This window comes from Oncorhynchus mykiss, chromosome 5, assembly GCF_013265735.2.
Source record: "Oncorhynchus mykiss isolate Arlee chromosome 5, USDA_OmykA_1.1, whole genome shotgun sequence".
NCBI classification, from domain to species: Eukaryota; Metazoa; Chordata; class Actinopteri; order Salmoniformes; family Salmonidae; genus Oncorhynchus; species Oncorhynchus mykiss.
This window is the reverse complement of record NC_048569.1, coordinates 9,985,876-9,997,991: the sequence shown is the minus strand read 5'-3', so window position 1 is coordinate 9,997,991 and position 12,116 is coordinate 9,985,876. Positions and strand designations below refer to the sequence as shown.

At 48.0% G+C, this 12,116-nt stretch overlaps 1 protein-coding gene across 6 annotated transcripts in view; it reads left to right on the top strand.

Moving 5' to 3' along the window:
- tln1 (talin 1) overlaps window positions 1-12,116 on the top strand; it is a 147,138-nt gene that overhangs the window by 61,158 nt on the left and 73,864 nt on the right. For 4 of the 6 annotated variants that reach the window (XM_036976737.1, XM_036976734.1, XM_036976736.1 and 1 more), the window contains exons 14-20: window positions 1,971-2,151; window positions 2,480-2,593; window positions 2,850-2,958; window positions 6,891-7,099; window positions 7,417-7,515; window positions 7,883-7,945; window positions 11,435-11,602. In XM_036976737.1, coding sequence (XP_036832632.1) covers window positions 1,971-2,151; window positions 2,480-2,593; window positions 2,850-2,958; window positions 6,891-7,099; window positions 7,417-7,515; window positions 7,883-7,945; window positions 11,435-11,602 — 943 coding nt within the window. The remainder of the gene's footprint in view (window positions 1-1,970; window positions 2,152-2,479; window positions 2,594-2,849; window positions 2,959-6,890; window positions 7,100-7,416; window positions 7,516-7,882; window positions 7,946-11,434; window positions 11,603-12,116) is intronic. The other 2 variants (XM_036976739.1, XM_036976738.1) reach the window with 1 other exon arrangement.

Below are 12,116 nucleotides of genomic sequence, written 5' to 3'. Positions count from 1 at the left end.
TGTGTAGTGGGTCCATCTAGCCAGTGGGTCCTGTGTAGTGGTTCCATCTAGCCTGTGGATCCTGTGTAGTGGGTCCATCTAGCCAGTGGGTCCTGTGTAGTGGGTCCATCTAGCCTGTGGATCCTGTGTAGTGGGTCCATCTAGCCAGTGGGTCCTGTGTAGTGGGTCCATCTAGCCAGTGGGTCCTGTGTAGTGGGTCCATCTAGCCAGTGGGTCCTGTGTAGTGGGTCCATCTAGCCTGTGGGTCCTGTGTAGTGGGTCCATCTAGCCTGTGGGTCCTGTGTAGTGGGTCCATCTAGCCTATGGGTCTTGTATAGTGGGTTCTGTGTAGTGGGTCCATCTAGCCAGTGGGTCCTGTGTAGTGGGTCCATCTAGCCTGTGGGTCCTGTGTAGTGGGTCCATCTAGCCTGTGGGTCCTGTGTAGTGGGTCCATCTAGCCTATGAGTCCTGTGTAGTGGGTCCATCTTGCCTGTGGGTCCTGTGTAGTGGGTCCATCTAGCCTGTGGGTCCTGTGTAGTGGATCCTGTGTAGTGGGTCCATCTAGCCTGTGGGTCCTGTGTAGTGGGTCCATCTAGCCTATGGGTCCAGTGTAGTGGGTCCATCTATCCTGTGGTTCCATCTAGCCTTGGGTCTTGTGTAGTGGGTCCATCTAGCCTATGGGTCTTGTATAGTGGGTTCTGTGTAGTGGGTCCATCTTGCCTGTGGGTCCTGTGTAGTGGGTCCATCTAGCCTTTGGGTCCTGTGTAGTGGGTCCATCTAGCCTGTGGGTCCTGTGTAGTGGGTCCATCTAGCCTGTGGGTCCTGTGTAGTGGGTCCATCTAGCCTATGGGTCTTGTATAGTGGGTTCTGTGTAGTGGGTCCATCTAGCCAGTGGGTCCTGTGTAGTGGGTCCATCTAGCCTGTGGGTCCTGTGTAGTGGGTCCATCTAGCCTGTGGGTCCTGTGTAGTGGGTCCATCTAGCCTATGAGTCCTGTGTAGTGGGTCCATCTTGCCTGTGGGTCCTGTGTAGTGGGTCCATCTAGCCTGTGGGTCCTGTGTAGTGGATCCTGTGTAGTGGGTCCATCTAGCCTGTGGGTCCTGTGTAGTGGGTCCATCTAGCCTATGGGTCCAGTGTAGTGGGTCCATCTATCCTGTGGTTCCATCTAGCCTTGGGTCTTGTGTAGTGGGTCCATCTAGCCTATGTGTCTTGTATAGTGGGTTCTGTGTAGTGGGTCCATCTTGCCTGTGGGTCCTGTGTAGTGGGTCCATCTAGCCTGTGGGTCCTGTGTAGTGGGTCCATCTAGCCTGTGGGTCCTGTGTAGTGGGTCCATCTAGCCTATGGGTCCTGTGTAGTGGGTCCATCTAGCCTGTGAGTCCATCTAGCCTATGAGTCCAATGTAGTGGGTCCATCTAGCCTATGGGTCCTGTGTAGTGGGTCCAACTAGCCTATGGGTCCTATTTAGTGGGCCCATCTAGCCTATGGGTCCAGTGTAGTGAGTCCATCTAGCCTGTGGTTCCATATAGCCTATGGGTCCTGTGTAGTGGGTCCATCTAGCCAATGGGTCTTGTGTAGTGGGTCCATCTATCCTGTGGTTCCATCTAGCCTATGGGTCCAGTGTAGTGAGTCCATCTAGCCTGTGGTTCCATATAGCCTATGGGTCCTGTGTAGTGGGTCCATCTAGCCAATGGGTCCTGTGTAGTGGGTCCATCTAGCCAATGGGTCTTGTGTCGTGGGTCCATCTAGCCTATGGGGGCATCTTTCTGATTCTGATGAGGATGAAGAGCCTTACAACACTGCAATATAGTATGTCTTCTGACATCTCTATTCATCCCTCTCTCCCGCCATCTCTCCCCTCCCTCCCCGCCATCTCTCCCCTCCCTCCCCGCCATCTCTCCCCACCCTCCCCTCCATCTCTCCCCTCCCTCCCGCCATCTCTCCCCTCCCTCCATTTCTCCTCTCACTCCCTCTATCTGTCCCTCCACCCCCCCAGGTCTACAGTGCTGCAGCAGCAGTTCAACAAGGTGGGGAAGGTGGAGACTGGCTCTGTGGCCCTGCCAGCCATCATGCGTTCAGGGGCCGGGGGCCCCGAGAGCTTCCAGATGGGCTCCATGCCTCAGGCCAAGCAGCACATCACCAGCGGACAGATGCACAGGGGCCACATGCCCCCGCTGGTAAGACTGGAGGGCCACATTGAACTCTAGCAGGGTTGGGGTCAGTTCAGTTTTCAATTCAGGAAGTGAAATTCAGTTCAATTCAAGATTCGGAAAAAAGCCCAAATAGGAAATAGTAGTTAATTCACTTCCTCAATTGACTGTTAATTGAAATAACTGAACAGATCCCGATACGATCTCTATATCTGAAGAAAGCCTTTTAGAGGCTAATACACCATAACATTCTCAGTGGAAAATAATTACAAACATGCAGTGATATTGGCCCTATTTAATTAACTGTACAGAATGAAAACTAAGAGTGTATTTCGATATGTTCCCCTGTGTGCAGACATCTGCCCAGCAGGCCCTGACTGGCACCATCAACTCCAGCATGCAGGCGTTGCAGGCTGCCCAGGCCTCGCTGGAGGAGTTTGACACCCTGCCTCCCCTCGGGACAGACGCGGTGAGACACCTGGATTTAAACTGACCCCCTCGTCACCCGTACAACTTCCAACCTGCGGCTATAACAAAATTCTTGATGATCTCGTCTATCATTTTTTTTTCCTCTGTTTTAAGTGAATTATTTCAAATGTATACCATTTTAAAGCCTAGTTGTACCAATTAAAGAGAGAGTAGTGTAATACAGTGAGTTGGTGTATTTTTCATGTAAGTTGTGTAGAAAATAGTTTTAATGTGATCTGTGTCTTCCCATGATCAAGGCCTCCCAAGCCTGGCGTAAGAACAAGATGGACGAGTCCAAACACGAGATCCACTCCCAGGTTGACGCCATCACCGCCGGGACGGCCTCTATGGTCAATCTCACCGCAGGTATCGTCTCTTCACTGTGGATACCAACAATGGATGTTGTGGTCATTTCTATCCAGTGGTGGAAAAAGTACCCAACTGTCATACTTGAGTAAAAGTAAAGATACCTTAATAGAAAATGACTCAAGTAAAAGTGAAAGTCACCCAGTAAAATACTAATTGAGGAAGTCTAAAAGTATTTGGTTTAAAATATACTTAAGTATCAAAAGTATAAATCATTTCAAATTCCTTATATTAAGGAAACCAGAAGGCACCATTTTCTTATTTTTAAAACGTACGGAAAGCCACGGGCACACTCCAACATTCAGACATAATTTACAAACAAAGCATGTCTGTTTAGTGAGTCCTCCAGATTAGAGGCAGTAGGGATAACCAGGGATGTTCTCTGTTTAGTGAGTCCTCCAGATCAGGGGCAGTAGGGATAACCAGGGATGTCCTCTGTTTAGTGAGTCCTCCAGATTAGAGGCAGTAGGGATAACCAGGGATGTCCTCTGTTTAGTGAGTCCTCCAGATCAGAGGCAGTAGGGATGACCAGGGATGTCCTCTGTTTAGTGAGTCCTCCAGATTAGAGGCAGTAGGGATAACCAGGGATGTCCTCTGTTTAGTGAGTCCTCCAGCTCAGAGGCAGTAGGGATGACCAGAGATGTTCTCTGTTTAGTGAGTCCTCCAGATCAGAGGCAGTAGGGATGACCAGAGATGTTCTCTGTTTAGTGAATCCTCCAGATCAGAGGCAGTAGGGATGACCAGGGATGTTCTCTGTTTAGTGAATCCTCCAGATCAGAGGCAGTAGGGATGACCAGGGATGTTCTCTGTTTAATGAGTGCTCCAGCTCAGAGGCAGTAGGGATAACCAGGGATGTTCTCTGTTTAGTGAATCCACCAAACCAGAGGCAGTAGGGATGACCAGGGATGTTCTCTGTTTAGTGAATCCTCCAGATTAGAGGCAGTAGGGATGACCAGGGATGTTCTCTGTTTAGTGAGTCCTCCAGATTAGAGGCAGTAGGGATGACCAGGGATGTTCTCTGTTTAGTGAATCCTTCAGATCAGAGGCAGTAGGGATGACCAGAGATGTTCTCTGTTTAGTGAGTCCACCAGATCAGAGGCAGTATGGATGACCAGGGATGTTCTCTGTTTAGTGAGTCCACCAGATCAGAGGCAGTAGGGATAACCAGGGATGTTCTCTGTTTAGTGAATCCTTCAGATCAGAGGCAGTAGGGATGACCAGAGATGTTCTCTGTTTAGTGAGTCCACCAGATCAGAGGCAGTATGGAAGACCAGAGATGTTCTCTGTTTAGTGAGTCCTCCAGATCAGAGGCAGTAGGGATGACCAGAGATGTTCTCTGTTTAGTGAGTCCTCCAGATCAGAGGCAGTAGGGATGACCAGAGATGTTCTCTGTTTAGTGAGTCCTCCAGATCAGAGGCAGTAGGGATGACCAGAGATGTTCTGTTGATAAGTGCGTGAATTTGACTATTTTCCTCCGATGCTAAGCATTCAACATATAACGAATACTTTTGGTTGTCAAGTGAAATGTATGGAGTAAAAAGTACAATATTTTCTTAAGGAATATAGTGAAGTAAAAGTAGTCAAAAATATAAATAGTAAAGTACAGATACCCCAAAAAACGACTTAAGTAGTACTTAAAAGTATTTTTACTTAATTACTTTACACCACTGCTTATGTCTGTCTCGAAGAACCAGTAGATATGGGATTGCCTTTTTCACAGGGGTGCTTAATTCAATACAGGTCTCTCTTGTGAAATAGATTTTATCTCAATGACAATTACATGTAGAAATACAGCTTAAATGAATTTTTTTTTATATAAAAAGGTATTTAGATTCTGCATTGTAATGTCCTTTAAATAGATATGTAAAGGCTTTTTCAGCTTAAATATTGACTCTGTGGGTGGAATATATAAAACAAAGCAGCAGCATTGACCACGTGAGGACTGCTCATGACGTTCCCCTCATAGACCACGTGAGGACTGCTCATGAAGTTCCCCTCATAGACCACATGAGGACTGCTCATGAAGTTCCCCTCATAGACCACATGAGGACTGCTCATGAAGTTCCCCTCATAGACCACGTGAGGACTGCTCATGACGTTCCCCTCATAGACCACGTGAGGACTGCTCATGAAGTTCCCCTCATAGACCACGTGAGGACTGCTCATGACGTTCCCCTCATAGACCACGTGAGGACTGCTCATGAAGTTCCCCTCATAGACCACGTGAGGACTGCTCATGACGTTCCCCTCATAGACCACGTGAGGACTGCTCATGACGTTCCCCTCATAGACCACGTGAGGACTGCTCATGACGTTCCCCTCATAGACCACGTGAGGACTGCTCATGACGTTCCCCTCATAGACCACGTGAGGACTGCTCATGACGTTCCCCTCATAGACCACGTGAGGACTGCTCATGACGTTCCCCTCATAGACCACGTGAGGACTGCTCATGACGTTCCCCTCATAGACCACGTGAGGACTGCTCATGACGTTCCCCTCATAGACCACGTGAGGACTGCTCATGACGTTCCCCTCATAGACCACGTGAGGACTGCTCATGACGTTCCCCTCATAGACCACGTGAGGACTGCTCATGACGTTCCCCTCATAGACCACGTGAGGACTGCTCATGACGTTCCCCTCATAGACCACGTGAGGACTGCTCATGAAGTTGCCCTCATAGACCACGTGAGGACTGCTCATGAAGTTGCCCTCATAGACCACGTGAGGACTGCTCATGAAGTTCCCCTCATAGACCACGTGAGGACTGCTCATGAAGTTCCCCTCATAGACCACGTGAGGACTGCTCATGAAGTTCCCCTCATAGACCACGTGAGGACTGCTCATGACGTTCCCCTCATAGACCACGTGAGGACTGCTCATGACGTTCCCCTCATAGACCACGTGAGGACTGCTCATGAAGTTCCCCTCATAGACCACGTGAGGACTGCTCATGACGTTCCCCTCATAGACCACGTGAGGACTGCTCATGACGTTCCCCTCATAGACCACGTGAGGACTGCTCATGACGTTCCCCTCATAGACCACGTGAGGACTGCTCATGACGTTCCCCTCATAGACCACGTGAGGACTGCTCATGAAGTTCCCCTCATAGACCATGTGAGGATTGCTCATGAAGTTCCCCTCATAGACCACGTGAGGACTGCTCATGACGTTCCCCTCATAGACCACGTGAGGACTCCTCATGACGTTCCCCTCATAGACCACGTGAGGACTGCTCATGACGTTCCCCTCATAGACCACGTGAGGACTGCTCATGAAGTTCCCCTCATAGACCACGTGAGGACTGCTCATGACGTTCCCCTCATAGACCACGTGAGGACTGCTCATGATGTTCCCCTCATAGACCACGTGAGGACTGCTCATGAAGTTCCCCTCATAGACCACGTGAGGACTGCTCATGACGTTCCCCTCATAGACCACGTGAGGACTGCTCATGACGTTCCCCTCATAGACCACGTGAGGACTGCTCATGACGTTCCCCTCATAGACCACGTGAGGACTGCTCATGAAGTTCCCCTCATAGACCACGTGAGGACTGCTCATGACGTTCCCCTCATAGACCACGTGAGGACTGCTCATGACGTTCCCCTCATAGACCACGTGAGGACTGCTCATGAAGTTCCCCTCATAGACCACGTGAGGACTGCTCATGACGTTCCCCTCATAGACCACGTGAGGACTGCTCATGATGTTCCCCTCATAGACCACGTGAGGGCTGCTCATGAAGTTCCCCTCATAGACCACGTGAGGACTGCTCATGATGTTCCCCTCATAGACCACGTGAGGGCTGCTCATGAAGTTCCCCTCAACATCTGTCTGTCACCTTCACCATAGGTGTAGTGCTTAAAGGACTGCCCACAAAGTATTGAAACCTAAACATGTCTGTCTGTCCCCCTCAACAATAGGCGACCCAGCAGAGACAGACTACACTGCGGTGGGCTGTGCCGTGACCACCATCTCCTCCAACCTAACGGAGATGTCCAAGGGGGTCAAGCTGCTCGCCGCCCTCATGGAGGATGAGGGAGGCAACGGAAACCAGTTGTTGGGGGCTGCCAAGAACCTGGCGTGTGCCGTGTCCGACATGCTGAAGACCGCCCAGCCAGCCAACACTGAGGTAACACGCACGAGCACACACTGAATACTGAAGTAACACACCGAAGGCTTAGCCATTTTTGTGTACTTCCTGTTTCTGTGTCGCATAATGTTCAGAAAAGCGCATGGTGTAAAAAGATTTTGCAGCTAAAATTGAAAATCTGTGTTCTTACTAAAATGTTTTCTCCCATTTTGTGCTTACTGGACATGACCAATGTCACCTGTAAGTTAACGTGAAACCATCTTCATGCATAAGATGTTAAAGAATCCCTTCATGATGGCTTTTCTTCAGTCATGTGACCTGTGCTTTTTGGGCATTTTTTTTTTTTTACCCATCAGCCCCGTCAGAACCTTCTGCAGGCTGCAGGCAACGTGGGCCAGGCCAGTGGCGAGCTGCTGTCTCACATCGGAGAGACGGACGCCGACCCCCGCTTTCAGGTAGGCCAACCGTGACCCAGTCCAGAGTGAACTAAACTGACACCTTGAAAGTGGGACTACGCCACAAGAAAACAGGTTAAACCGTTTTCAGACTTGGGGCAAATTCTAACTTCCACTTAAGTCAAACGTTCATTTAGTCTCCCATTGACATCAATACATGGCTAAGTGAAAATTCCTGGAAGTTAGGATTCAGCCCTTCGTCCATTGCTTTCAACACTCTGATTTGCACAACGTTTAAGTTGTCTTAGGATCTTAGGTCAGAACACGGTCCTGATCAGTTCCCTATGTAGAGTTTGTTGACATAATTTGTGCAGTACTGTGTGATTTTACTATAACCCCCTCTTTTTTTTACACCTGCATTGGTCAGTTTCTAGGTAAAGGATCTTTCAGGGGTGCAAGGCGGAGCGTCTCCACTTATAGTCACATGCTGGTAACAAACGTGTCCTCGAAAGATGAGCCTATCCGAATCACTGTCACTCCCAATGGCCAATCAAACTAATCGTTCTTGGATCTTTCACTGTAATTGATATGGACCACACTGGTGTAACATCCTCTAGTAGTGTATTCTTGTCATTTCTAACTATATAATAAGCATTTGACAGCAGTTTTGTTCAGTTTCTCTTGCATATCTTCAGGTACTCAAAATGCTCTCGGTTTTCTTATAGGTTTGGATTATTGACACGCAGAAAGAGCAAGTAGCTCTCAAAAGCATTTGATTATGAAAGTATGCAACAGCTGAATAGCCCAACGCACTGAGAGAAACTTTGAGTTTCAGATGAGAAAAGTCAACCCAGGGATTAAAAGGTGAACTGTATTTACATGATCGTATTCTGCCCTGTCCAAATGAGACTTCTGCCCTGTCCAAACAAGACTTCTGCCCTGTCCAAACGAGACTTCTGCCCTGTCCAAACGAGACTTCTGCCCTGTCCAAACGAGACTTCTGCCCTGTCCAATCAGAGTAGTTTCCATTTGTAGGGTACTGGGTTGATTATTAACTCTTAATGTGGTTGCATTGAGGTCTAGGAGAATACTGCTGTACCTGAAGATATACAGGGAATGTCTGTTTTAACAATTGTTTCCAATATTAAATTAAGGGTTTAACAATAGTAGTAGTAGGGGATCTGTTTCGATAAGTGGTGGGAAGCCTGTTACCAATTGTTTTCTCTAAGAGAATTTCTGAATTCCTCATGACTGAACTAAGACCTATTGGTAACAAGTTTTGAATACAGTATTTAGCCTTTTGGGACAAAACGACAGTGACCTTTGGTGAAGGTGTTGGAGTTGTTGTTTTAATGTGGAGTTATTTATAATAGCCTATACATGTATTGAGGGAAGCACTTCGACTGAAAATGTGACGAAGTAGCTGTAATGTTACACCTAAGTGATGATATAGCCTACCATACAATGACTGAGCGAGCGCAGAGAACATATTGTGGAGAAATAAGTAGGCCGGCTAATGCCTGTTCATAAATGCTTGTGGAATGCAGCCTGACCGCAGCTCCCACAAAGTCCTCTGTTTTTTTTTTTCCCCTCCCCCTCCCTTTTTCTGCCTCCTCCTCCCCCTACTCCTTCACGAAACAACATGTAGGGAGAGCTGCCCAACTCCTCTGTTGTGATGTCGATAATCCCACTCAAACACCTTCTAAACTGCATAAAAATAATCTCTGGAGTAGTGCGGAGGCTGATGAGTGTTTGCTAGATTAGCTTTTGCAGAGACCCCTGTTGCTGATATCCTGCCTCTCCTCAATGACAACCGTGTGTGAGCCTACCGTGTGTTAGCCTACCGTGTGTTAGCCTACCGTGTGTTAGCCTACCGTGTGTTAGCCCACCGTGCGTTAGCCTACCATGCGTTAGACCCCGTGAGTTAGCCCACCGACCTTGCGTCAGCCCACCGACCGTGCGTGCGTTTGTCCACCGACCGTGCGTGCGTTTGTCCACCGACCGTGCGTGCGTTTGTCCACCAACCGTGCGTGCGTTTGTCCACCGACCGTGCGTGCGTTTGACACACCTAGAGAGCCCTTAGTCACTTTTCTCTCCCCCTACTCCCTATTCTCTCCACCCTAGTCTCTTCTCCCCCCCCAGTCTCTTCTCCCCCCCCCAGTCTCTTCTCCCCCCCAGTCACTTCTCCCTACCTCCCCCAGTCACTTTTCTCCCCCCCTCTCTCCACCCTAGTCTCTTCTCCCCCCTCAGATACTTTTCTCACCCCCCCCCCCCCCAGTCACCTTTCTCCCTCCTAGTTACTCCCCCACCCCCCTTAGTCACTCTGTTTTTGCGCTTCCAAACGTGAAGTAACAGGTTTTGGAAGCACAAAAACGCACATTCTTTAGTTTAAATATATCTATCACGAGTCACAATTTAAACAGTTGCACATGTTTTTGAAATATCCCAGACCCAAACCAGTATCAATGTCAAACCCAGTTTCTAAGTCAGCTAGTTGACAAAATATACATTAATATGCCATTGTTAGACATTCTGTACTGTAGCTGCATTAGTTAGCCCACCACATAACCTTGTAGAATGTCCTTATATTACCTTTGGAGGGTAGAGAATGCTGGTATGTTCCTAAAGTCCCGACTTGTGGAGAAGACAAAAAGACCAACAGCTAAAGGCAGGATAGAGTTGATGATTGTCTTTGGAGCCACCAGGCTTGAGTCTCCCCTCCTCCCCAGCCTGGATGGGTTATACTATAGTATATTTAGGTTTAAGCCAATGAATATGATGCACTCTGTCACAAATGGCACCATATTCCCTACATAGTGTACTAAGGCTCTGGTCAAAAGTAGTGCTCTATGTAGGGAATATTTGGGATGTAGACTTAGCTTGGCTTCTATGGAAAGAATCCTTGGAGGCCACTTCCCGAGTGGCGCAGTGGTCTAAGCTGTGCCACTAGAGATCCTGGTTCAAGTCCAGGCTCTGTCACAGCCGGCCGCGACCGGGATACCCATGGGGCAGCGCACAATTGGCCCTGCATCGTTTGGGGAGGGTTTGGTTGGAAGGGATGTTCTTGTCCCATCGCACTCTAGCGACTCCTGTGGCGGGCCAGGTGCATGCATGCTAACACGGTCGCTAGGTGTACGGTGTTTCCTCCGACACATTGGTGCGGCTGGCTTCCAGGTTAAGCCTGCATTATGTCTAGAAGCAGTGCTGCTTGGTTGGGTTGTGTTTCAGAGGACGCACGGCACTCGACCTTCGCCTCTCCCGGGTCCGTACGGGAGTTGCAGCGATTAGACTGTAGACCGTAAGACTGTAACTACCAATTGGATACCATGAAATTCGGGAGAAAAAGGGGTGTGAAAAATATATTTTAAAAAAGAATCCTCAGAGGCCATTATAGATAGTAATGTCATCAATAGGGCCTTCTATTCACCGTTGTGCTAAAACTGGCTACCACTGAATTCAGGTCAGACTGTAAGCTGTGGTGTGTTTGGCAGGACAGATTTTAAAACTGGAAAAGTCTCTAATTTTCGCCTTTAGTAGAGGCTATTTCTCTAATCTCTTTACTTAATTTAATTTGCCAAAATGGACCTTTTAACATTTGAGTACTCTTCCTGAAGAGGACAATTATTTTCAGAATAATTAAATTGATCCTAATTCTTACCAAAATAATTGTTACATAGTTGACCCACAATCTTTTCACCCTATATAACCTCAGTGTCACACTGTTTCTGTTCTCAACAATGCTACACTGTCGTCTTCTTTGCTACGACAACAACAACAAGTTAACTAAAGCAGAAACAGTCTGGTACTCAGGCTAAAGACACTCACAAAGAACCACAGTACCAATCAAAACAGAGCCTCGTTTATGGGCCTGGTATGGAATCTGGTATGGAACCTTCCACTTAAGCATGCCTTTTAATTTACTTTATGCTACATGCTAACAAGCATGCTAACTAGCCTGTGTCATCCCTGCCGTTCTCAGGACATGCTTATGCAGCTGGCTAAAGCCGTGGCTAACGCCGCCGCCGCTCTGGTGCTCAAAGCAAAGAACGTGGCCCAGAAGACAGAGGACTCTGCACTCCAGAACCGAGTCATCGCCGCAGCGACCCAATGTGCCCTATCCACCTCCCAACTGGTGGCTTGCACCCGGGTAAGAGAAGAGAACCCCAACATCTTTACCACACACTAACCATCTATTGTCCCATGTTTGTCATTTAGACTTGGACGGTATACCGTTTACAGGGGTATTTTTTTCAATACTGTAAATTGGGGGCCCCATAAAGCTCGGGTGCAACTCCGCGTCACGGGAGCTGTTATAACTGTTAAGTTAACTATCTAAGATGTGTCAGATAAATGATATCCAGCTCGGGGCTCAGCTATGCATTTGGTTTGCTAACTAGCTATCTAAGCCGGCAAGATCAAGCTTCTTGGTTCCAGCAGAGATAATCAATCCCCACCTGGATCAAGATCCCTGCTAAATTTGTTTTATGCTTCAAAATACAAACATTTGGAAAGAAATAGTGCCCCTGGTGTGCACTGCCGGTAATACAATATACCCCGGTATTGTACAGGAACGGTATGAAAATCTGCATACAAATTAATTGTGTTTTTCCATTTGTGAATTTGTAAATTAAGTTTACATAAGAAGAGATAATTGGTTTTTC